The sequence below is a fragment of the Clavispora lusitaniae genome (genome assembly GCF_014636115.1).
Source record: "Clavispora lusitaniae strain FDAARGOS_655 chromosome Unknown tig00000105_pilon, whole genome shotgun sequence".
NCBI lineage: Eukaryota > Fungi > Ascomycota > Pichiomycetes > Serinales > Metschnikowiaceae > Clavispora > Clavispora lusitaniae.
In genome coordinates this window covers 355,742-380,170 of record NW_027093978.1, presented here as the reverse complement: position 1 = coordinate 380,170, position 24,429 = coordinate 355,742, and the positions used below count along the sequence as shown (strand labels likewise).

Below are 24,429 nucleotides of genomic sequence, written 5' to 3'. Positions count from 1 at the left end.
CATCCTCACGTTTCGCTCCTTTGATCCACTAGATACCGGTGTATGTTCGCGCCATGACATCTTGAAATTTCACTGTTCACGAATTCTCAAAACTTCGACCTATGAGCGATGATGATCCTCTCCCTTTGTTAACACCATCTGAGGATTTCAACTACCTTGATTCTGAAGCCACAGATAATTTATTCTCCTGCTCCACACTTTACGCCTATGTTTTTGTGGGCATTACGTGGTTACTTTGTTTTGTATCCTTCACAGCCTTGTTTCTGTGGTGGAAATATATCTTCGAGCCGCTTTCTTGGAACCCAGCAACTAAAGGTCTCTATAAGTACCTTGTTTCGACATGTATGCTGTTCGAAAAGCATGTGATTACGTTTTGGTGTATTTACATTGGTGCCTGGTGGTGGGCATATGTTAGGTGGTGTGGATGGAAATTGTTCCGCCACTCCAAAGGTATTCAGACGTGATGCCGTCCGTCTATTTGTTGTCCTTCTGGAAAAAATACATGCTTTGCCTAATATGGTTGCTGTCTTTTTTCTGTCCTTTTCATTTTGGTCATTAGTCGTGCGTCTGATTATGTTGGCCATCTTCACCACGAGCTTTCGTCCATTCTGCGCTTCCGGTTTGTCTTCCTTGTGGTGACGAAGACGTTTTCAGGTGCACTATTGGTCTTCTATGATCAACTTCTTTGTTGTGGACCGAGATTACATCATAATACAATTTGAGGTATTTCTCTCGTTCACTAATATCAAGCGGAGCCACTTTGGTCAGCCAATAGTTGCGCAACAAATCGTGGTTTACTCTGCTCACGATACTCGTAACAATAGTCTCTTTAGCAATCGACAGTTTTGGGATCTGCTTCTCCTTCGTAATATATTTGCTGCTGAGGTCTATGATATAATCGTCCCCAATACCAAATACCCAACTCATCTTTTTCCCCCAATTCTCGCAATACAATAAAGGATTATCAAAGGCATTTTCGCACGGATCAAGATGGACATAGCGGTCTAACTTTGTGCTAAAGTACTCGCACCATACATGATCTTCTCTGTTCCACACATATCTAATGCGAGCCTCAGCTCCAAGGACCGCCTTCAATATAAGCATAAAACAGTTTACCCACTCGCCGCAGCGGCCCTTGCGTGTTTCCAAAAGTCTTCGAGCATTGTTTATTCTTGGAAACTCAACACTTCGGTTGCATTCTTTACACCAGTAGACTTCAATCTGACTTATTTTGTCAGGGTTGGGTGATGGAGGACCCTTTGCTCCTTTACCTTCAATATTGTCACCATCTTTGTGGCAGCTAGGACATTCTGGTTTGTTCACCCATGTAAAAAAGTCATTCTTGAAGTATTCAAGCACTTCAAGAACAATAAGATCTTCGTAACCTAAACCCGGATTCCGTTTCTCTTCCTCTCTCGCGTCTACACCTCCGTATATCTTTGAGAGGTTGATCGTCTCTAGCGCTGTGTCTAAATCTGACGCAATTGTATATCGTTTCAATTCCTCTTGAATGGAAATGACCAGTGAAAGCATTTGAGCTGTGGATTTGTCATTTATTCTTCGATTTCTGGGAGGATTTGCTTCAAGAGTCGCCTTCGCATAAGCAGCAATGAGCCTGTCTGCTAAATATTTGTAGTCTTGGTTCACACTCATGTTGTGCCGAGTGATAAATAGATGGGTTTCTCCGTTATAAGATCAATAATCGTGATTCGAAAAAAAACGACAACTGCAGGACTCGAACCTGCGCGGGCAAAGCCCAAAAGATTTCTAATCTTTCTCCTTAACCACTCGGACAAGTTGCCTTGTTCTGATAAATATTTTGCGGTATCACTATGTTTCCTTGTTTATTTTAATTAATTATGTTGAGCAGTTAAATGACACCTAAGCAATAAACGGCGTAATTATCAAAGGAGCAAATATTTCCCGTTATAATGTAAATTAAATGAGTGGTAGTATAGTACTTTATGAAATCTGTATTGCGCGCGCTTAATTAACATGCCATTTCGATTACCGAAAACAATTAGCTCTCCCAATGAAGAAACACAGCCCCAAGAAGAAAAGAGCGGTTCTGAATAAACACAATTCTGCTGTTCCAGTTACCCCATCGAACACTCTGGCTAAGACGGTTGCCAATCCTTTCTTGAAGTCGCCATTATATGACCTCTTGCGTGTCTTTGAAAGAGCGCCTGATCAATGGGCTGCTCGATACATTTTGATATTGACAGCAGTTATGTTGCGGAGTGCTGTTGGCTTAGGCCCATATTCTGGCCAGGGTGAAAAACCAATAAACGGAGACTTTGAAGCTCAGAGACATTGGATGGAAATTACCTCGCATCTTCCGGTTGATCAATGGTACTTTTATGACTTACAATACTGGGGTTTGGATTATCCACCTTTAACTGCCTATCATCTGTGGATTTTCGGGAAAATAGGAGGGTTCATCAATAGTGATTGGTTTGAGTTGGTCAAGTCGAGAGGGATAGAAAACTCGGGTATTAAAACTTTCATGAGATTTTCCAGCTTAATTAGCGATTTGTTGATATACATTCCAGCTGTTCTCCATCTCACATCCATTTTAAGCAGACACTTAAAATTGGGTAGGATGCATCAAATTGTCGTTCTTACGTTAATCTTATCTCAACCACCGCTCATTTTGATAGACCATGGTCATTTCCAGTATAACTCAGTCATGTTGGGCTTCTTCTTATTGTCTGTGGCTGAACTCTTGAATGGAAGTCTCGTTTTTGCATCTATATGGTTTATGAGCTCTGTGTTGTTCAAGCAGATGGCACTTTACTACAGTCCCTTTATTTTCTTTATCATATTGGCTAGACTATTCACACCATCGACAACAATTCCCAAAACCCTCACTTCTTTTAAATTTGGAAATTTACTCGCTGTTGGTCTCAGCGTCTTTCTCACAACTGTGGCCTCAGTTTCACCTTTCATCCTCACTTCTCTGACATGGACTGATGCATGTGTTTTGCTCAAACAGATATTAGTTAGGATGTTTCCGTTTGAGAGAGGCCTCTTTGAAGATAAAGTGGCTAATTTCTGGTGCACTACGAATCTCGTTGTGAAGTACAATAAACTTTTCACTAATTCCCAACTCAAAACTGCCTCCCTCGTGTTAACGCTTACGTTCGCATTACCACCATGTCTTTTATGTTTCAAAAAACAGTTGATCCAAAAGTCAACATCTCCCGCTTTAGTTCTTTATGGCTTTAGTGCATGTGCATGGGCTTTCTATCTTTTTCTGTTTCAAGTCCACGAGAAAACAGTGTTGGTACCATTGATTCCATCGACGTTTTTATTGGTCACTAAAGATCGTGATACCATTTCAATAATACATTGGATTAACAACATCAGTACGTTCAGCTTATTTCCTCTTTTGAAAAAGGACGGTTTAGTTTTACAGTATGGTGTTACCTCTCTATTGATTAATTGGTTGATTGGTGGATTCACTCTAAAAAGAAAGAACAACCTTTTGTGGCCGCACAATCTGTCTATTTGCTTGAAACTTATAATTGGACTTTCCTACTTAGCGATCATCGTTTTTCACATAATTGACTATTCCATTCCAGCTCCAGTTAGATACCCCGACCTATGGGTTATTGCTAATACGACTATCTCCTTTGGGTGCTTCGGTACATTCTATTTGTGGCTTCTTCATAAAGTGTATTATCTTTAAAGATTACAGTTTGGTACCACTGTGTTTTTCTTTGGTTTCCCGTCTGCAGCAAAAACTCCCCAATCTGCTACCCATTGTTTACGATGTCCACTGAAAACTCTTTTCACCAGAGGTAGATCAAAAGCCTCGAAGTAAAACCAATGCACGTTTAATTTTGGACTGTCTTCGCAAACCCATGCGTTCATGAACTCTTGAGCAGCAAAGGCGCCGGATGGTGTGTCTTCGTAGTAGGGCCATCCAATCTCACTTATAATGAGCGTAGTGTTGAAACCACTGAAGATATTCAAATCTGGGTAGAGGGTATCTACGACCCACCGTGATGCTTCTCGAGGATCTAACTCAGTTAAAAACGGATGAACATTGATTCCCACCACTTGAGATTCTGCGATTAGTTCAGGAGTGATTCTAGATCTAATCTCAGATGTACCAACAGGCACAGCAATTCCAATGCTCTTTAGGAACATTTGTATATCCTTAATGCATTCAATAAGTCGTTCTTCAGATAGGTCTTCTCTGAAGAGAACCTCGTTGCCCATGAGAATATTCTCGAAGTACCGAGGGTGATTTCTTAGAAGTGTCTTCGTTTCACGAATTCTAGCTTCGTTTGCTTTTTCGTCCTTGGATAGCCAGACACCCAAGGTAATTTTCATATCCAAGTCCAATAAGTCAATTGCCTCTATAATTATGTTAATGAAATTACATTCCGTTCCATATGTCCTTAGACTGTTTGTAACTTGGGAGAGCATAGTCATGTCTTTTAATGCTTGTTCAAGTGTATACACGCAAGCTTCGATTTGAACAACAGACGGGGAATATGATAATCCTTTTAAAAAACCCGTATTGTTGGCTTCAATACCAGCAACACCTATTGTACCATGTTGATGATTTCTTGTTAAAAGTTTTTTAGCCATGTCCACTTTGGCATATGGTGATAGAGCATTAAAATGGTTCCAAAAAGATAATTCTGATCCCCGAATTGAAAAGTATATGGCTGGAATTAGGCAACCAGTTAAACTTAAAATTGCAACTAGCATCATGAATATCATCCATCTAGAAACTTTAGGCGTTCTTCGTATTTCCACAACTTTATTTGCTGCAGAATCCAATTTCTCCATTTTATTCTTGGACAGCATTGCTTCTGAGCTGTACTCATTCTTCGTGAGCGAAGGCGAATGGCTTAAAGGCAGAATCGCATCCAATTGGGAATAAGCCATTATCGCAAAAGGCTGTCCGTTGCCTTCTTCTATTCTGATTTTATCGTATCCTCCAATATAAGGTGTATTGTTAACAGCATCGCTCGTCAGTAAAGTACTCGTAGTCTTGGATGAAGACAAGGTGCATCTATTATTCTTTACAGAAGATCCTTTGTCGTTATAAATAATTTCCTCGACATGACTAACACTTGGGAACTCAATGATGCTGATATTCAAATTATGGTTTGTGCGCAAAACATTCTGTCGTCCACTATTTTCGCTCGAGTCAGAACATTGCTGTAAATCCAGACAAGAGGAACCATGAAGAGTCCCGTCCCCAGTATATTCATATGACATGGTGTTTTCCTTCTGAATTGTCGTATCGGGCATCTTTGTGGTTGATGGGTGCAAAATCGATAGCGCACCAACGACGCATTATCATGGATGTCACGTGTACCTGCTCGCCTGAAGATGCACCGCATATAAAAGCAGTTCAAGCTTGAGATCAATAGGACGTTGTTTCATTATTCACGTGAATCTTCTATATTTTTAAAGCAGTTGGTATGCCTTTTAAAGTGACTCGTTGTAATCTCAAATTGGTATTTGGACCACAGGTTCCTGGTATGTGTACGAACCATAAATTATGCACAATTGCGTAGATGTTCTTGACACTAACAAGCATGAGATCACCAAAAACTGAACTCACCCTATTCATTTCTATCACTTCTCGGGCCAGCAAAAGGAAACCCTTATGAGCTAGTATGTGGCACTGCATGAATGGTTTGCTTTTACTTCGCCGGCTTTGCCTAGTGGAAAACGGAAGGCAGAAATATTCCATGTGTGTACTGCGTATAACACGCAGAAAGGAGGTGGGCCTGCACATGTATGCGATTGTTCATCGAAGATCGATTTTTGCGAGTGGAATCTCCATGCAAATCTCAAAACAACGGGAGGTTTCGGAGAGTAAACATGTGTATCGTTTAAGTCATCAACAATTTGTAAGGAGTCGTAGATAATTATAGAGAGAATGAAGGTGAGCAACATAAACCATCTACAAATATCAAATGCAATATGTTGATTCTGGACCTGGCCAGCATAACTATAATCTCGGAACCTAGCACTTGCAACAAGCGAAGCAAAGATTACCAACGAATGCCGCCAAACTGCTCAAGCAGCCCTCGCTCGACAGAGGACAGCAGGCGTCACATGCACCAAAGCAAATAAACAAGTCCATGCAAAACTCTGTACACTCATTGCTATCTCTCTGGTAGCCCGACGCATCATCGTTGAAAGTGGAAAGACTCGTCCGTGCCTCTTTCATAGACGCGGTCTCTGGCTCAGTTGTGATGGTATTGTCTTGATTAGGAGCATGGTATTGTTGTGGCTCTTCCGACATGATGAGAGTAAATTGTGAACGTAGTCAAATGGAGATGACGTAGCCAGACCTTTAAATACTTCGTGGAAACAAGGTAATAACGAATATGTTAGGGATCCGTGTTTTCAACGTCTCAACAGAATCAGCTGTGTTATCCAGGTTGCGGGATCAAGTCTGATCTATTTGGCAAACTCAAAGCAAACAAGAAATGGTGTACCTTTTTTTTTTCTCTCATTGAGCCGTGCGCATGCACAAGAGTTTGTTTTCACTAAGCAGGAATGTACCCTGTATATCGGTCAAGCGAACATATTTGCCGTTCGCCTATGGGGAACTCTCTCTTGTCCGAGAAGCTTGAGCTCCTTCAAATCTACTATCCGGATTATCTGACAACGTTCCTAGAAGAACTTCTTCATAGCTGTGACGATGATGTGGAAAAGACAAGAGCCTTGATCGAGGGACCGCAACCTCGAAAGAGATCCAATCTATACCAGAGATCCATCTTCAGTCACATCAAGCGAAGGAAAGAATGCAAAGACGACCAGGGTTTCACAAGTTTTCTGACTAAGTCTTATGCGTCTCGTGTGATCACCTTATATACCCCAGAAGACGTAGAGAGACACCTTGGTAATTTCGCGTCGTTTTACCCCAATTTTCTTCCAGAGAAACTTTCCAACGAGCTCTTGCATGATCTAAAAACTAATCTATCCTCTTATAAAGCGAATGAATTTTACCTTTTCGGAAACCATTGCGTTCTGAATCATTCGGTGGCAGTTTTTTCAGAGTATTCCAAAGCTAAACTCGACTTAATATACAATGGATTGCTAATTCGAAACCCAGTTCCTTATACTAATAGTTTTTCCAAAGCTGTGCAGTTACTACAAGATTTCTTAAACGATACAATCATTCCTCAAGCTGAGCCTCTTCCGTTTCAAAGGCGTGAAAAGTGGGCAGCAGAATACTGTCTAGTTAACTATTATGAGAAGTTACTGAACAACTTGGATTGGCATTCAGACCGTCTTTCGCACATTGGTCCTCACAACTACATCGCCTCTGTCTCTCTTGGATGTACCCGCTTATTTCGCTTGCGTAGTAACCACAAGAAAAATGCTCCCATTTTCGAAATTCCTCTTCCACACAATAGCTTATTGATAATGCGACCGGGGTGTCAAGAGGAGTATAAGCATTGTGTTAATTCAATGCTGAAGTCAGTTGCACTTCATCCTGAAGTAGGTTCGACCAGATTCGGGCTCACATTTCGGCATTACCCGCCAGAATTTATCAAGAATTCTCCTCGTTGCAAATGTGGACTTGGCATGACCCTCAGGCGGGCATTCAAATCTGTGGATACAAGAGGTCGTTACTTTTGGCTGTGCGAAAACAAGTATCAGAACAAAGACTGTGGGGACTTCCATTGGGCGGATTTTACCAATGAACTGAATCATTACGTTGCGGAGGACTTGTCACAAGTTTCAACATGGGTTTCGCCTGATGATGTTGAGAAGATAGAGTATGATAAGAAGGAAAAATAATGTAGGCTGGAAATACAAGACAACTATTTTGCCAATGTCGGTCTAAAAAATACGACAACTCAGATGTTCTAAATGTATGCATAAAGATGGCAAAAAGTTAACGACAACTGCAGGACTCGAACCTGCGCGGGCAAAGCCCAAAAGATTTCTAATCTTTCTCCTTAACCACTCGGACAAGTTGCCTTCTATACCGATTTGTATGACATATATATATATGTCGATTGACTCTTTGCGTTAGCTTTCTTTAGTCTTTATTGTGGAACATATGTTAGCTGAAGTCATTTTCGTCAAAATGTACTAATGGTTTTTTCTCCATATACAGATTCGCTTTGAAATTAGACACTTTGCATTGTGGTCACGTGCTCCTATTATGAATATCAATATGTTCTATTTACGTCATAGCCCATCATCATGCTGTTCCACTGTCAACAATGCAATGCCCCAATTGCATTGGACAGCTCACTCGAAAGCTTGACTAAAGGGCAGATGGATATTTTGTTAAGAAAGAGCGAGAAAATGAACGAAATTCCCAAACCAAAGCCAACATCATATATTCCTGAGGATCGCCTAAACCTAGCTATTAAAGCTCTCTCTTTGGGTAATAATGATCCACATATATCCTTGGATTTCACTGATTCTGAAGATAGTACAAGTGAGTCGAAACAAACTTATGTTTACGTCTCAGATGGCGAAACGGAGACTGACATTGCTAGGAAAGATCTGAATGCTGGTCATATCAGTGATCCTCAGGAAGAATCCGAACTTTATGGCGATGGTCAGCTTCCAGAATTCTCCAAAGTAAAATCTTTGAGTAGAGTTTTTTCTGTGTTGTCGTCAAATCAAGATGTTAACTTTCCCATGTGTTTGGATTGTGCTCAACTTTTGAGTGAAAATTACAAACTAAAGTTTGATCAGAGCCAACGAGAGAAAGAATACTATATGACTTTCTTGAAAAAAATGAAGGAAAGAGAATTCTCCATGGATATGACTGGAGACGCAATGAACACTGTGATGAATGATTCAATTAACGAACTACGGCAACTTGAACAACTACAGGATTCGAAATTGAAAGAGTTAGAAACTCTTGAGTCCACTTACAGCGATTTAAATACCCAACTCAATAGTCTATCTCAAGAACTAGATAATCTTAACGTGGGCAAATTGGAAGAAGTGGCCAAATTGAGGAATTCACTTAACCTAGAGTTGTCGGTCAAGCAGAACAAGTTTGACAAAGCGAAAGCGTTATATCAGAAGCAGTTAGATTACCTTGATGAGTTGCGCTCGCTCAATATCTATACCAAACTCTTTTCTATTCTGTTTGAGGATAAATGGGGCCGCATCAACGGGTTTCGCATTGGCTACAAAGTTCCTTGGCCGGAAATAAACGTTGCTCTCGGACAAATTGTCCAGCTTATTACTTTCCTACAAAAACAATTATCTGTGAATCTCCACTCTTATGAATTGATACCTTTGGGGTCCAAATCGTACATACTCAAAGATGTTGTTGGCTCCAATGATAGCACAGGAAACCTGCCTTCGAAAAATCATTCTGTACTTCCACTATTTTCGTCTAATGAGTTTACTTTGGGAAAACTCTTCAACTTCAATAAGTTAGATGTTTCGATGATGGCATTGTTGGATATCGTATCGCAGCTCGAACTTCGATTAATGAACTTGGACAATGAACTCGAACTACCATACAAAATTTCTGCGAAACATGATTCAGTTGGGGGAAAGAGTATTCGTGTTACATCCAATGGACAATGGACGGAAGCTTGTCGGTACTTGCTTATTGACTTAAATTGGATTCTTGCGTATGTCAGTGCACAATGAAAGATATAGCAATAAAGGTTGTTAAAATATCTCCTTTTTTTTTCTCCTTTGGCTTCTTCTTTTTCTTCTTCGCTATCCTCTTTATTTCTTAAATGGTTTTTGAATCTTTCTTAATACGCATGATTTTGTTGTAAATGAGTTCTCAATTCACTTTTTCGCAGCTTCTAATGAAAACCAGACGGAATTGCAAATACTCCTTTTTTTTTTCTACAAGCAAAACTTAGACTTACCACACACATAAATCTTCAAGAGTTGGATTTAGAATGTCCGAAGCGATGCTCGATGAGAAGGTACTATGTTCCAGCATTGAACAAAATGAACTACAGGTGAAAATGGCACATTTTCCATCTCTGCCACGAGAAACGAAGACAGACGAACATTTAACACACGTCCCTTTTAATAGTGACCCGAGTCTTTCAGATTTCCTCACATCTGATGCTTGTGACGACGGGCAGACTCTATTAGAATTGGCAGCCATAGCTAAGCGATCTTCATTATTGGAGGTCAGTCTGTACGTCGCGCAAAAAGTATATTCAAATGCAGGCAAGATCCTTTTTGATAGCACCACCAACGAAGGAGAGTGTCCTGAACTGCCCAATTCAAATAGGAAATCTAAAGAAAGAAGGCGAAGCAAAAACCATAGGTCCCGAAGAGGATGTTGGACTTGCCGATTGAGACACAAGGCCTGCCCTGAGGATGGGAATCCATGTGGAGCATGTTCAAGGTTAAATCTTCAATGCGACACGGCTATTTGTCGGCCTAAATACATGCAGGATACCAGCCTCGCAGCTGAGCGCCTACGAGAAATCCGACTCATCACTGATAAGGTTCGAGGCCGATACGAACGCACTCCTACGAAAAGGAAAAGCCAGGGGTGGGGCAAACACTCCTATTCCACCTCCACTCGTAGAATAAAATGATGACCTCTTTTTTTTCCAAGTGTAGAAAAGCGTAGAATCTACCTTAAATTCAATACTTACGATCCTGCATCTGCGAATTCAATCGCGCCCTCTCACGATCAACGCACTTTTACGCCGAACAAATCCCTTCGTCTTCTAAAAGAAAACATTGATGAGATCAGCCTGGGCAGCACTATTGTTCGCATTCTGTTGGATAGGACTTGCGAAGGCATTTTACTTGCCTGGAGTCGCTCCCACGAACTATAAGGAGGGCGATGATATCCCCTTGTATGTGAACCATTTGACGCCATCACTGCAACATTTGATTGATGCTCATAACAAAGGCAAAGGCAAATCGAAAACCGCAATCTATGCCTATGACTATTATTATCCAAAGTTTAAGTTTTGCAAACCTAAGGATGGTCCCGTCAAGCAGCCAGAATCCTTAGGTGCGATCATCTTTGGTGACCGTATTTTCAATTCCCCATTCGAAATCCAAATGTTGAAGCCCAAAACTTGTCAGACTTTGTGCATACCAGAATATTCCAAAAGCGATGCCTCATTTATGGCAAGAAAAATCCGCGCTGGGTACACTTACAACTGGATCATTGATGGCTTGCCAGCTGCCAGAACTGTGAGAGAACGGAAGACCAACTCTGACTTCTACTCTCCTGGTTTTCCAATTGGAGCTGTCGATGAGAACAACAATGCTCAATTATACAACCACTTCAACATAAAGATAGAGTATCACAAGAGAAAGGACAACAATTTGAGAGTTGTCGGCGTGACTGTGGAACCAGAATCTTTCGATAGACTGAAGCTCGACCTTAAAGCAAAACCGGAAGAGGTTTGTAACTCAGATTTGAAAAAGGCTGTTATTGCGAAGGATAAGGAGGTCAAAGTTTGGTACACTTACAGTGTCGAATTCATCGAATCAGACACCGCATGGGCAACGAGATGGGACAAGTACTTACACGTGTACGATCCTAAAATTCAATGGTTGTCGTTAATTAATTTCACTTTGGTTGTCTTGATTTTGGCCGCTGTTATGGTACAAATCTTGGTCAGTACTTTGAAAAATGATATTGTAAAGTATAACGAAGTGGACTTGGATGCGGATGTTGCATACGATAGTGGCTGGAAACTTGTTTACGGTGATGTTTTCAGGTCTCCTTCCAACAGAATGTTGTTGTCGATCTTAGTTGGAAGTGGTGTTCAATTGTTTTGCATGGCCCTAGTAACGATCATATTTGCATTGCTTGGATTGTTGTCCCCTTCAAATAGAGGTGCGTTGTCAACCTTTATGTTCATTTTCTACATTCTTTTTAGTGTGATCTCGTCATACGTGAGTGGGTACATTTATAGGTTTTTCGGTGGTGAGGATTGGAAAACCAACATGATTTTGACACCCATTCTCGTGCCAGGAATCATGTTCTTGGGTTTTATTTTCTTGAACTTTTTCTTGATTTATGCCAACTCCTCAGGAGCTATCCCAGTTGGTACCATGGCAGCAATTATCCTCATATGGTTTGTCATTTCTGTTCCTTTGTCAATCGTTGGTTCGCTCTGGCAATCAAGAAGATCTGTGTTTTCCGTCCCAGTCAGAACAAACCAGATCCCTAGGCAAATTCCTTCCCAACCATGGTACTTGAGAACAGTTCCTGCTATGCTCATTGCAGGTCTCTTCCCATTTGGGTCAATTGCAGTGGAATTGTACTTCATTTTCTCATCTCTTTGGTTTAACAGAATCTTTTATATGTTTGGATTCTTATTCTTCTGCTTTGTGTTGATGATCATGACTACAGCTTTGGTTTCCGTCTTATGCATTTATTACACTTTGTGCAGCGAAAACTACAAGTGGCAGTGGAAGTCGTTTTTCATTGGCGGCGGTTGTGCAATTTATGTCTTCCTTCATGCGCTTTACTTTTTGAAGGGCGAAAAATTAGGTGACTTTACGTCGTTCATGTTGTTCTCTGGATACTCGGCGATCATCTCACTTCTCGTCTTCATTGTATGTGGATCCGTCGGCTTCTTGAGCAACCTACTTTTCACAAGAAAGATTTATTCCCAAATCAAGATCGACTGATTTGAACAATTCCACATAAAACGTTTATTTAGGCAATTGTATAATCATGTATCGATAGACTTTGTAGTTGCTTCAATAAATGGTGACCAAAAGATCAGTAAGTGGAAATTCAATACCAACCCTCGCTATCATCCGTCAAAAAGAATGGAAAAATCGATTCAAGGTACTCCCCTTTCCATACGTCAATGTTTTTCTTTTTAATCCCAAGACTGACATCAACTGGAGATGGGCAATTGCTAAAATCTAGTTTCAAGAGCTCAACCTTTTTAGATATCATACTGATGGAGGCAAATCCCAAGCACTTCAGGGAGACTTGTTCAGAGGTAGACGAAAGGCCAGGTGTTCCACCACCAAATCCCCTGGAGAAGGTAGCACGGAGATTTTTCACAACATTATAGTTGTTGTTAAGATTGCTCATCAAAAGATTATACGCAATCGATAAGTCTTGATTGATCTTAACGGATCTAGAAACCAATTCACCATCGCTAGCATGGGTGAAGAAGGAATCAATCAAGAGCTTGCAGCACTTGATCAATTTGAATGATTGCGCGTAACTCACATTAAAAAAGGGACTGAGGAGATCATTACCCATGGAAAGAGATGCTTGTTGTTGTGAGTAAATGGTTGACACATAATTCGCAAAACTCAAAAGCGATTGTGACAATTTTTTCACCAACCTTGTGATTTTTAACTGGTGCTCGATGATGGTTTCATAAATGTCGTCATCAAAATTGCTTGCAGGCAAACACTTCAAGTAATCGTACAATTGCATCAAGAAATCATAAAGCTCACATTTGTCCTTTAAAAGATTGACAAAGAAAAGAGAATAGCTGCGCGGATGTAGCTTTGATCGTACGTAATCAAAGGAAGGATCCAAATGAGAGTATCTTCTTGTTTGGGCAGGTACAGAGAGGACGCTCTTTCTTCTATCATTAACCAAAATGTGAAATATTTTTGCCATTTGAACATTGCTAACAAAACATGATGATGTATTGGGAGGGATTAATCTGGATAAGTTGTCGTATAGCAAGTCAAAAGAATCAGGCAAAAATGATTGGCATCCAAAACTGAGACTAAAACAATTATCAATGATGAACAATGATAAGTAAAGTCGAGGTAGATGAAGCCTAATGTCATCTGGATTCAACAGATCTGCATTATTCCGTAAAAGTTCGGCAAAATTTTCCATCACCTTGAAGTCGTTAAATACAGCCGCAGTCATTGAAATAGCCATAGAGTAAACATCGCCACTCATTAAAACTGTGTAATTAATCATCAATAAAGACGAGAACAAAATTGCAAGCACTTCGTCCTTCAAAAAAGCAGCATGCCCATGAAGTGGGTAAAGCAGAAGCAAGACATGAAGCGTGGTGCTTATATTCTCGAAAGAAACACATTGATAATGTATGAGATTGTTTAGAGCAACACTAAAAAGCTGAAGTAGTTGATTCAGTTCACCTGATTCACTTTGCACCACCGAAAGAATGCGGTGGATGATGGATTCATTAAAAGGTAGAATAGCAAGATTATCATGAAACTTGTTGTAATAAATGCGAAGGTTCTGGTCCAATGTGTTAGCAGGAAAACCAAGAGGAGACGACGGGTGCATTTGGTTAATAGGCTGCTGTGTAAAGATAGGGGGTACGGGCTGCTGAGGCGGAGGGCCAAACGAGACAGAGTTATTCAAATTGAGCTGTTTGTTAAGCCTGCCATTCAAAGACAGCATGGAAGAAATCGAATTGCGGGGAGACAAGCTGGCAGAAAAGCCACGAGAACGCGCAGGGTAAAACTCATCATCAGAGTCGGAGACAAGCAGTTCTGAATTGACAGAGTTCAGTGGCTTGAGCGAAGGTAGGCGGGATCTAGAGCCTGTCGTCAGTATTGAGCTCACTGAGTCAACAGAGGACCTGCGGCTATTGTTATACAAATTAACAGATCCGGCTGAAGATTCACCAGTTACCAGACCCGCTCCAACGCTATCAGGCATTTCATATGGAACTTTCCATAATGGACCCAGTATTTTTTTTGTGTCTTTTATTTCGGGGGTACGGGCTAACATCGACGAGTTCGTATGTGGGCTGGAGGGTACGCCAGAGTTGTTCATGGAGATGGCAAGTTTAACTGGCTGCGTCAGAGGCTGGGGACCTAATAATGGAGGTAAAATTATCGGCAGACTAGATTTTGACATGTTTGCAGACTGTGTGGAAAAGGGGTTACGATGAAGCGTAGGTTTAGGTTGAGAGGAATGGGGCGAGGCCAGGGAGTTGACCAATCCCGAGGGAGAAAAAGCATTGTTTGTAACCGAAGGTGCATCCACCAGTTTGGAACGAGGTCTTGCCGAATCCACGACAGAAGGTTTGTTTGATGTAGTAGGGAAGGTGGAAGCTGTATTGGGCACTGAGAGATGCTTCTCATGCTTGAGCTCCTCGTGTGGCTCGTCCATGCGATCCACAAGATCCCGAATGTATCCTTTTGAGGGCCCTCTCTTTAAAGGGACACGAGAAAATGTGCAGAACTCGTTGTTTTTCGAGCAATTATTGCATATTTTCGTCACTCTCAGAAGTGTGGTCAGGTACTTGGCGTCACAACGAATCTTCTTACGGCGACATGAATCACAGGCACGGGAAACTTTAGATCTTTTCCGAGGAACAATATCAGCTTTTTGGTCAAGCGTCGAAGTATCGAGTACTTCAGGTGCTTTCATAACCACGGTTTCTTCCGACGCCATGTTGGAAACAAAACTTTTGAGATTGGGAGTTGTGGGGACTTTTTTCTGGATGAAGGGAAGTTAAAAGCGCTTCGAAATAAGCAGTCACGGGGAAATGGCTTTGGTTCAAGAGGAACGGGGTACAATCACAAGGTATCTTCTTACGATTGTACTCCATGTAAACTCAATGAAGTTTGAAGGAAAAAAATGCGGGGCGAAGGTTGGGTCTTACCATGAACGGATTTTTATTTTCTCCGTAATTGTGACGAAAATGCCGTCCCATGCACAACCACTTTTTTGCAAGTATGGGGGTGGGGTCAGTGCCGGGGAAATGATCACGTGTGCAGGGTCTTTGGCCATGGTTGTTATTTATTTTACAAGCTATAGTACAAATAGTTCTCGGAAAGGAAACCGAGGACGTCTAGGATACTAATTGTATATTTGGGTTTTCCATCTCCTTTTCTTCTTTTTTGCAAATCTGTAATGTGTAGAAAGGGTTCATGGGGTCTGGTTTCGTACCCGGACCTGAAGACCCGGGGATACATACAAGTGCGCGCATAGAGTATTACGGAATAATCTTAGCGGAGAAAAAAAAAGAAGCAACTACGGAAGGAAGTATATTCTGTACCCATTCTCCTTCAATAATAGTTGCTGCCAGTCTTGTTTATGGAATGGTGTATTTTGTAGGATAATCCGGAAAAACCCCCCACTTCGCTTCGCACAGACTGTACCGTACGCACGGCGTTGTGGGGCGTCTGCAGTACCGGCATCCGATTGCTAGGACTGTTCCGATTCAACATAAATGGAAAGGGTCGCTTCAAACACCATTGAAATGGAGAATTTATGGCGCAATCTCTGAGAGAGGGGAATATAACTAATTCTTGCTTATTGCCACTACTATTCATTACAACTAAGTTTTCTTGTTAGGACGCTTATGCATTCCTAGAACTTCTCATGCGCGGATACTTGAAGATCATGAGTTCCACAAGTCTGCAGGTCAGCCAAATATCACTGTTCTACACCTTCTGATCCCGAACAGGAAATTACTACGCCGCAAGTGATCACCTTATACTTGCATAATAGGCTGAATGGATGATAGTCTATTTCGGATCAATTCCCCATTTGACAAAATCGCTTAACCCGCTTTGTCTCAGCCTTACTTTTGCTCTTTGCTTACTAGCTATTCTTTTTGAACCTTGCATCTCTTCTTCTTTTGTGTACCTGCTCTTTTTTTTCTCTCCGTTGTTTGTTGAGTCTGCCGCTCAACTGACGGTGGCGTTGTATTTTAGCATCTACTCAGAACAGCGCGCTATTGCTCGGTAGACAAAACAACTTGTGGTACTGCGTATAGATTTTGACTATCAAGCGTCTGCATTCTTTTATACTACTGATCTCCTCTTATTGGAGATGGCTAATGCCCGAACCATCAAACGCATAGTTCCGCTACTCGTAATATGTGGCTTAGCATATATCAATTATGCCGCGTGTTATATCGTTGGCCATAACGAATTGTACCGCCATCATCTGAGAGGCGCAGCCTTCGTCTTATGGATACTTTTGGGTATACTAGAAGCATCGTTGTTTCTCTACTGGGGATTGATTCTACTTCGTGGGCCAGCAAAATGCCCCCAAATACAACCTTTTGATATCCATAATACAGGCGATCCTCTGCTTCTGCCTTTACCACTGATCTTTGTATGCGATAAGCAGGGATATCCGTTTTGGTGTGGAACATGTCAAAGTATCAAGCCCAGCAGACTGTTTCACCTGAATGATACGACATATTGCTGCTTGCGCTTTGACCATTACTGCCTTTGGATCGGCTCTTCAATCGGACGAGATAATCAAGTGCCGTTCATCAAATTCGTGTGCTTTTTTGACGCATTTTTCATTCTCATTTTAGCATGTGTTGCATCCACCACCAGACTGGCATTCAAAAGATCGAAAAGCAACTTACCACACTATATCATACTTTACGTTCTTTGCCTTTTCTGGATCTTGATGACTCTGATTTTGCTTGTAATGCAATTGGTGTACATCACCAAGAACTGGACTACGATTGATGAAATCACCATCAGACAGGCAGTGAAATATTCTCGATGGGAAAGAAGAATGCGTAAGAGGAATTACAAGACGAACTTCTTTTCTCCTGCTCCGCCTAGAACAGAATTGGGAATTAGGTATGTCAACGTTGCTCATGAAGGACGAAGAGTGGTTGTTTCCTATAGTACCAAAGATCTTGCATTTTCCCAAGGCTTTCAAATAAATCTCATAAATTTGATGCTCAATGGCAATCGAAACGACAACCTTGTGGGAAGGGAAGATAACGCTTCAGAATTTGTGAAAGCATTACTACTTTTACTCGTGCCGTATGTGGATATTTTTATGTGTAAACCACGAATGACTCTACCTACATACGACGATTGCTCCGATGAATTCAGTCCCTTTTTCATTGACAACATCAAGTCAAAGATTAAAGAACAAAAATTTGAGTTGCCTCTGTATGATCAAACAACTAAAGCCCCAGAAGAACCCACAATTGAAAAGCCGTCAACCTAAGCATAAAACGATGCCCCATTCCCTAATCATATCCATGAAACCGTTATTCTCTTTATCTTCTTCCCTTCTTTTCCACACTTCAAATAAGATTTGCTTCGATCTCCAATAGTTGTACCTAGTGAAACACTTTGCTTTCCATAAATCTTGGCATTTCTGCTTCAAAAATTTGTTAGTTGTTAGATCAATGTCGCAACCACATACTAACAACGGCCAAAACGAAGGAGAAAAGGATGTAAGGCTGATATCTTGTACAGAATTAGCACTCATGGCTATCAACTTTTCTAATGCATCAAAACACGCTTCAATATTTTCTTGGTAGCTTTCAATGGGTGAGCCAGGTATTAACCTTTTGTAATATACCAACAATGCGCTATGAAAACTAGTCACATTGTAAAATAAGCCTTCATGGAACTTCGAAATGAAAGTCTTGGTCGCAACATTGGAGATCGGATTGTATTCGTTGTCATAAAGTTTCCAATAATTCTCTACATTCCAGTTGATAAGTCGGTCTTCAGTCTCTGCACAAATTCGTGGGAAGTTACGAGGTGTTACTCCTTTCGTTCTGAACACGTTCTTGTGATTTGTTAGCTGGATCACTTCATGAAAGAGCTCGATCAAGGATTTGGGTAAACCAAATGTAAGGTAAACCGAACTGTCCTCAATGTTAGGAGTGATGGGATGCGTACTAGACGATGATTCCAATAGAGAATGCTTCGGGATTTGGTAGTCTTGATCACGAATGGCTTTGCTTTCAGCACTCGTAAGCAGATCTTGTTGATTTCTTTTGTTGAAGTGAATTGTGAAAGATGGCTGATGTGATTCGCTCTCTAACGAATCCACCCTAATAACATGGGAAGAATTTCGGTCATCCAATTCATGTTCTTCACTCTCACTCGAGTCGAATTCATCTGCATAAGAAGCAGTCCTTTTTGAAAGATCATAGTTTTCGTTCAAATCCAGATATTTGACCATGCGATCTGCTTCCAGAATAGAATAGTTGAAAAAATTAATAGCCTGTGTGGATTCATAAAAGATGTTGAGAATGTTTAAAAAATGTCGAAGGTACCTTTCAGTGTGGGACATGCGACTAGGAGGTTTCCATCTGCTCTTTTCCTTCAATATAAAATCACCAATTGCAAAGTTTAGCTCGTAGTTTTCGAAAACACCAAACGAATTATCTAAGTGAATCTGAAGAATTAATGCGAGAAGAAGATAGACGTTATAAAAATCATTTTGTGGATACAGTGAGTTATTATCGTACTCATCAAGATGATAATCTAATACAGTACAACCAAACTTTCGAAGTTCTATGCTTAACTTTAAGTCTTCATCCACATGAAATTCATCATCTGCATTCCTTGGAGATTTTTTGTTTGAGTTTAAGAATTTATGGAAAGTACAAGATGCTAAGCTCATGCAAAGTACACCAAACCGCAAGTTTTTTAAAAGCTTTTCTCTAGGGACATCCGTCTCTGATCGGTCAATGAGATATGTATCCCAATTACCCAAACTTGAGTACTCTTCACAAACCAACTCAAAAATATTTTGTTTCAATAAGGGAACAACTAGAACATCCCAGCCAGAGTTAACAGTTTTAATGTGAATAAAATTGAAATGCTCAGAGGACAAGAACAGCACGGTTTCACCAAGCTTGGAAAAAATGATTATCTGTTTGTTCTTGCGTGTGAAGAAGTTTTGAAAAATTTGAATATTTGGCAGCCAGTCATCTGAATCAACATTGGCAAAAAACTTCGGATAAAGAATGTGGAACATGCTTTGTTCGCTGAATTTGTATGCGCTTCCTTTGATTGCCACAATTGTGAGCTTTGCTGCATCAAGAAGCTCATAATGCACAAATTCATTATCCGTATTAGAAAAAATGGAACCAAACCGCTCAGTAAAGCTGGAATCCTTCTCTCGTTTGCGTATTGATGAATCGACCATTCCATCTTCCATCAGATTTCGACTGTCTGAGGATGCCATCGACATAGATTCCAATACAGGAACGTTCTTTTTGAATATTTTTCTTGTACGATAAACGCCAAATGGACCAGAGAAGTAGGCTTCTGATTTCAAGTTTTTGGAAACATCATCTAGCTGCACCACGACGTGGTTCAATTTTGCATAGCTCTCAAACTGCATGCTTTTTGGGAACTTGACAAGCTCAACATTACGTCTCAGCCAGCCGCTTTCCTTCTTTTCCTCCGTATTTGTTCTGGACATGGGGATCGTAACGAGTTCATTGTTTTCTCCAACGGTAATACTATCCGCCCACGCAAGAACGATACCGTAGCCTTTACATTCAAGCTTGGCCTTTTGGCACCGCAAACAGATGGGCTTCGTAGCGTCACATTTTATTTTCCTCAAACGACATGTCCAGCAGCCATCAAAATTTCTAGAGCGCTTTCGCATAGAATCAAGAGGAATTCGCGATTGTTCAATCTAATCTGAAGCTCGATCTGGGGAAAGATGGAGGAGTGTGTACAATTTGTCTTCCAATGCAGATACCCCATTTAAGGCCCGAATAAATAAAGACACACCGACCTTGAGCTATTGACAACCTTGTAAATAAAGTATTAGCTTAATATCAAACAACAACTGTGGATGAGAGAATTGTAGAGGGAAAAAATCAAAAGCGTAAACAGACTTCAGGACCATAGCACTAAAGTAGTACTATTGGGAGAGATATGAATGGGTATGAGTGGTAGGTGAGACGAGGTTTTCTTTTGAGGAATGAATGTGACTTCTATTATTGTGCTCTGATGCGTGATATGTCAAGAAGCTAATAAAATACATACATGCTGAGAGAATTGAATGCCAGTTTATCAGCACACTCTTCGCCCTGTCTATTGCGGGTTCATGTAAAGAACTTCAACGCTCAGTCAATAGTGATATCGCAAAATTTCATCTTTTCCCTTTGTGAACAATACACACAATGTCTATCCCTGTGGAAGTTTCGGAAGAATTCGACCCTTCCATTCCGGCTATCCTTCCGCATGATAAAGTCTACTTGATTCAAGTTGGTTACAAACTTTTCAAATTGAGTGGAGCTTCATTACTGTCAGATGCGCCTTCTTACTTCACCACCTACTTCTTGCAAGAGGAAAACAAAGATTCTGTATTATTTATTGACAGAAGCCCGACAGTGTTTGAAAAGATCTACAATCACTTACAAGGTTATCACATCAACATAGAAAACGATTATGAATTCGTTTACCTATTACAGGATAGTTACTACTTTTGTCTCAAGAGACTTCAACGACTGCTTAAGCACGACAACATTTTCGCTAATATCGGTGGAAAATCTTTCAAAATTCCAAAATCTTTATTTGTACAATCAGGGAACTATCCTAATTTTTTCCTGGTACATTATGAGAGCCTATTCGTTGACAATCGGCGGTTGATCCTTGCTAAAAACACAATTAGACCACCACCTCAAATGCCACCCAGTGTTCCCAATCGGTCCGCTGAGCTCTTTTCTGATTTGTTGGAAATCCTCCGCGGGAATACAGTTAGCATAAGGAATGACGAGCATCGTGCTCTTTTGATAAAAGAATGCAGATACTATCGTTTTGTGGAGTTGGAGCAACGGATTCTCAAACATCACATCTTATTCAATCCCATCACCAAAGAAACTGAAATTATCATGAACTTGAGAGATTTACAAAGTCGTGGAATAGTGAACAGATCAAGAGACATCAAGACGGAGCTTCAGGTCCAATATTGCCGTCCGCATATCAGAAAGGAACCCTTGCGGAATCTAATTATCCAAATAGATTCTACACCTGATTCTGAGGTCAAACTCATATTGAATAAGCACACGAATGTTCCGCTCCTAATATGCACCAATTCAGTTGCGCATTCGTTTGTTCACGTCTTTAGAAACGTAGCCCTTAAGTTCACTAGCGATCTTGAAAACAATACTTTGGGACTACTTTGTGGACTATCGAAGGCAAAGGTCGTAATAAATGATCAGGAGTTGAAAGAGGATTGGTTTGCGGACTTTTTTGAGTCTACTGATAAGCCAGATGCAAAAAGAAAAAAATCAAATGAGAATCGGTGCCAAGGCGATTTCGTCGAGTTCCGGCTTATAAGATCGCTATGGCGTGTTCTCATAAGGGGTGATCTTGGCAGGTTACACGCTGTTTCTATAGAAGGGCTGACCGATCAGGTATTCTTGAACAAGAGTATTGATTTCATTTGAATATTGCAAACTATTTGATAATGACCTACTTTGAGAGGTAAGACTTTTTACCGATGAAGTAGTCAAGAAGCCTTTCTGATAGTTATCGTTGGAGAACACACATTACCAGATACAAATACTTCACTGTTGACTATGCATTTGTGAAGCTTGACGAGAGTGATACGTTAATATTAGAGAATAAAATTAGACGTGCATTCATTATCACGTTAATTTAATTGACATGTTGTGCAACCATATTAGGCATTGCCCAACATTTGTACCCAAGAATCTTCGCCGCGTAACAGATTCCCTCTGTTTCTATCCCATCGTAGCCTTCTTCCCTTTGCCATGTTGTTCCAATAATGTAATAAGGTGGAAATGTCACTCCTTGCTTAAATATAAGCGACTTCATAAAAAGAACAGCTCCTCCAACAGAGTCTAGTTCTATTGTGTAATCGGGACGTGCCAAGTTTGGGTCAGACTGTGGTGACTTTAGCTGTTTCAAGTGGTCCCCTAGATGATACATCTTCCCTGGTACATCTTTAGGAATAAATTTGAATTTAGACCACTCGTTTCGGTCCATTATCTCGAGTTCTTGTGGTGATGGAGTCTTTCTTTCCCCACGCCACGAGTTTTTGTCGTAATCCATTAATTTCCCTCTTTGCACCCTGGGAACTATGATGTCTTTACCGCTGGAAATGAAATGTTCAAGCATCTCAGGATTGTCAAACTTCTCCACATCAGCATCTAAGAATAACGTATAGGGCTCGTTCTCCAAGGCGCTGAATAGTATGAAGTTTCTAGCCCTTGCTATCAATCGCCGGCGCTTTCTCTGCACTTTTGGACTGTGTTCCGAAGCTTTAAATGGGGAGTCGAGGAAAGGTGCCCTAATTAGGGTGACTCTGCCGAACTCCAGTTCGCTTTGCTGATCAAACATCTTCTGAGTTTCTGTGATAACGCTCTCATACAAATCCTGAGTACCACAGAAGAATGCTAGGTTGACTTCCCGTCTATCATACTTGAGAGACCTTATTAGATTCACAAAATCCTCAAATGATCGACCCGAACCGAAAGAATTGCTATTCGCCAACAGTGACACTATAAGAACAGATTGTTGCGATCGTGTGCTCTTGAGTCTGTTATTGATAAATACATCTTTCGTGAAGTCTTTAGCTTCCGTAGTTACTTGCTGATACTGTGATTTTTCTTCGTCATTTTGCACTGCAGGATCGTGGCCCTCGTTTCCTTCGTTGTGAGTTTTGATCGGTTCGATGATTTTGGAGTCTGAAGCGGTGTTGGATGTTTCTGGAACTGGGTAAACCTCTGTGTACTTCAGATACAATTTTGATGAAAATGCAAAACAAAGGAGCACCGCTAGGGTAATAGTTAGGTATTTGTTGAATCTTTTGCTCATACTGGGAAGAGCGTAGTATCAGAGGTTTACATGGTATAGAATCTTAATCGCGATTATCCAAAGCTTAATGGAAGCTTCGCACATAAAATGAAAAAAGCAAGACTTTTGAATGGAATCTACAAAAGAAATTTAAAACTGAAGTTGTACTCTCTAATAATCGTCTACTCTCATGCGTCATAAATGGTAAATCTTGGGGGTTCCACAAAGTTGCCTTAAGAACTCTCTCTAGGCCGCATACATGGCGAGTTAAAACACCCGTGCATTTCGCGTTGAGAGTCCCCATACGCAATTTATTGTCTCGTCGGACGTGCTAAGATAAAGACCCACTTCGCAAACCATTTAAAAACCGCAATGGCCGTCTCTCAATCGATCGTTGCCATCACTCTTTTGACTGTGGGCGGATATTTGCTCTTCCAAGGCGAAGGTGAGTCCTTCAATGTCGGCGAGTTTCTAGAAACAACTTCTCCTTACATGTGGGCGAACCTAGGAATCGCCAGTTGTATTGGATTCTCTGTCATTGGTGCTGCGTGGGGTATTTTCATCACAGGTGCTTCCATTCTCGGAGCCGGTGTTAAAGCGCCTAGAATCACCACAAAAAACTTGATTTCCATCATTTTCTGTGAGGTTGTGGCTATTTATGGCTTGATTATGGCTATTGTTTTCTCGGCCAAAGTCACCAGTGTGCCTGAGGCTTCGTTGTACACAAAGGAAAACTTGTATACTGGCTTTGCTTTGTTCTGGGCAGGTATCACTGTGGGTATTTCCAACTTGTTGTGCGGTATCGCTGTTGGAATTACTGGATCCACGGCTGCAGTCAGTGACGCTGCAGACTCTTCGTTGTTTGTTAAGATTTTGGTTATTGAGATTTTCGGCTCTGTGTTGGGATTGTTCGGTTTGATCGTGGGATTAATGATGGCCGGAAAAGCTCCGGAGTTCAAGTAAGTCACACGTTGGCATCGA

General features: G+C 40.9%; 13 protein-coding genes and 2 non-coding genes across 15 annotated transcripts; 8 read left to right on the top strand and 7 right to left on the bottom strand. All coding sequences in view use genetic code 12, as the record gives it.

Moving 5' to 3' along the window:
* Positions 1–101: 101 nt before the first annotated feature.
* Positions 102–464, top strand: FOB63_003174 (uncharacterized protein; the record flags this gene model as incomplete). The annotated part of the gene is made up of 1 exon (XM_002615729.1): positions 102–464. One exon carries the CDS (start codon positions 102–104, stop codon positions 462–464), a length of 363 nt encoding a protein of 120 aa, XP_002615775.1.
* Positions 465–555: 91 nt separating this feature from the next.
* Positions 556–1,653, bottom strand: FOB63_003173 (peptide-N4-(N-acetyl-beta-glucosaminyl)asparagine amidase; the record flags this gene model as incomplete). The annotated part of the gene is made up of 1 exon (XM_002615730.1): positions 556–1,653. The coding sequence occupies one exon, from the start codon at positions 1,651–1,653 to the stop codon at positions 556–558; it is 1,098 nt and encodes a 365-aa protein (XP_002615776.1).
* Positions 1,654–1,720: 67 nt separating this feature from the next.
* Positions 1,721–1,802, bottom strand: FOB63_005589. The gene has a single exon. It is a non-coding gene; the product is annotated as a tRNA-Ser (tRNA).
* Positions 1,803–2,032: 230 nt separating this feature from the next.
* On the top strand, positions 2,033–3,691 carry ALG6 (dolichyl-P-Glc:Man(9)GlcNAc(2)-PP-dolichol alpha-1,3-glucosyltransferase; the record flags this gene model as incomplete). The annotated part of the gene is made up of 1 exon (XM_002615731.1): positions 2,033–3,691. The coding sequence occupies one exon, from the start codon at positions 2,033–2,035 to the stop codon at positions 3,689–3,691; it is 1,659 nt and encodes a 552-aa protein (XP_002615777.1).
* Positions 3,692–5,998: 2,307 nt separating this feature from the next.
* Positions 5,999–6,280, bottom strand: FOB63_003171 (uncharacterized protein; the record flags this gene model as incomplete). Its single annotated transcript, XM_002615733.2, has 1 exon — positions 5,999–6,280. The coding sequence occupies one exon, from the start codon at positions 6,278–6,280 to the stop codon at positions 5,999–6,001; it is 282 nt and encodes a 93-aa protein (XP_002615779.2).
* A 257-nt stretch (positions 6,281–6,537) lies between these two features.
* FOB63_003170 (2OG-Fe(II) oxygenase family protein) lies at positions 6,538–7,788 on the top strand (the record flags this gene model as incomplete). The annotated part of the gene is made up of 1 exon (XM_002615734.1): positions 6,538–7,788. The coding sequence occupies one exon, from the start codon at positions 6,538–6,540 to the stop codon at positions 7,786–7,788; it is 1,251 nt and encodes a 416-aa protein (XP_002615780.1).
* Positions 7,789–7,889: 101 nt separating this feature from the next.
* FOB63_005588 lies at positions 7,890–7,971 on the bottom strand. Its single transcript has one exon. It is a non-coding gene; the product is annotated as a tRNA-Ser (tRNA).
* A 228-nt stretch (positions 7,972–8,199) lies between these two features.
* Positions 8,200–9,621, top strand: FOB63_003169 (beclin 1; the record flags this gene model as incomplete). The annotated part of the gene is made up of 1 exon (XM_002615735.1): positions 8,200–9,621. One exon carries the CDS (start codon positions 8,200–8,202, stop codon positions 9,619–9,621), a length of 1,422 nt encoding a protein of 473 aa, XP_002615781.1.
* A 263-nt stretch (positions 9,622–9,884) lies between these two features.
* On the top strand, positions 9,885–10,541 carry UME7 (DNA-binding transcriptional regulator; the record flags this gene model as incomplete). Its single annotated transcript, XM_002615736.2, has 1 exon — positions 9,885–10,541. The coding sequence occupies one exon, from the start codon at positions 9,885–9,887 to the stop codon at positions 10,539–10,541; it is 657 nt and encodes a 218-aa protein (XP_002615782.2).
* Positions 10,542–10,692: 151 nt separating this feature from the next.
* EMP70 (Emp70p) lies at positions 10,693–12,606 on the top strand (the record flags this gene model as incomplete). Its single annotated transcript, XM_002615737.2, has 1 exon — positions 10,693–12,606. One exon carries the CDS (start codon positions 10,693–10,695, stop codon positions 12,604–12,606), a length of 1,914 nt encoding a protein of 637 aa, XP_002615783.2.
* Positions 12,607–12,715: 109 nt separating this feature from the next.
* RGT1 (Rgt1p) lies at positions 12,716–15,334 on the bottom strand (the record flags this gene model as incomplete). Its single annotated transcript, XM_002615739.2, has 1 exon — positions 12,716–15,334. One exon carries the CDS (start codon positions 15,332–15,334, stop codon positions 12,716–12,718), a length of 2,619 nt encoding a protein of 872 aa, XP_002615785.2.
* Positions 15,335–17,863: 2,529 nt separating this feature from the next.
* Positions 17,864–20,284, bottom strand: ARG83 (Arg83p; the record flags this gene model as incomplete). Its single annotated transcript, XM_002615743.1, has 1 exon — positions 17,864–20,284. The coding sequence occupies one exon, from the start codon at positions 20,282–20,284 to the stop codon at positions 17,864–17,866; it is 2,421 nt and encodes an 806-aa protein (XP_002615789.1).
* Positions 20,285–20,807: 523 nt separating this feature from the next.
* FOB63_003164 (uncharacterized protein) lies at positions 20,808–22,076 on the top strand (the record flags this gene model as incomplete). The annotated part of the gene is made up of 1 exon (XM_002615744.1): positions 20,808–22,076. One exon carries the CDS (start codon positions 20,808–20,810, stop codon positions 22,074–22,076), a length of 1,269 nt encoding a protein of 422 aa, XP_002615790.1.
* A 211-nt stretch (positions 22,077–22,287) lies between these two features.
* FOB63_003163 (uncharacterized protein) lies at positions 22,288–23,469 on the bottom strand (the record flags this gene model as incomplete). The annotated part of the gene is made up of 1 exon (XM_002615745.1): positions 22,288–23,469. The coding sequence occupies one exon, from the start codon at positions 23,467–23,469 to the stop codon at positions 22,288–22,290; it is 1,182 nt and encodes a 393-aa protein (XP_002615791.1).
* A 351-nt stretch (positions 23,470–23,820) lies between these two features.
* VMA16 (H(+)-transporting V0 sector ATPase subunit c'') lies at positions 23,821–24,411 on the top strand (the record flags this gene model as incomplete). Its single annotated transcript, XM_002615746.1, has 1 exon — positions 23,821–24,411. The coding sequence occupies one exon, from the start codon at positions 23,821–23,823 to the stop codon at positions 24,409–24,411; it is 591 nt and encodes a 196-aa protein (XP_002615792.1).
* Positions 24,412–24,429: the final 18 nt, after the last annotated feature.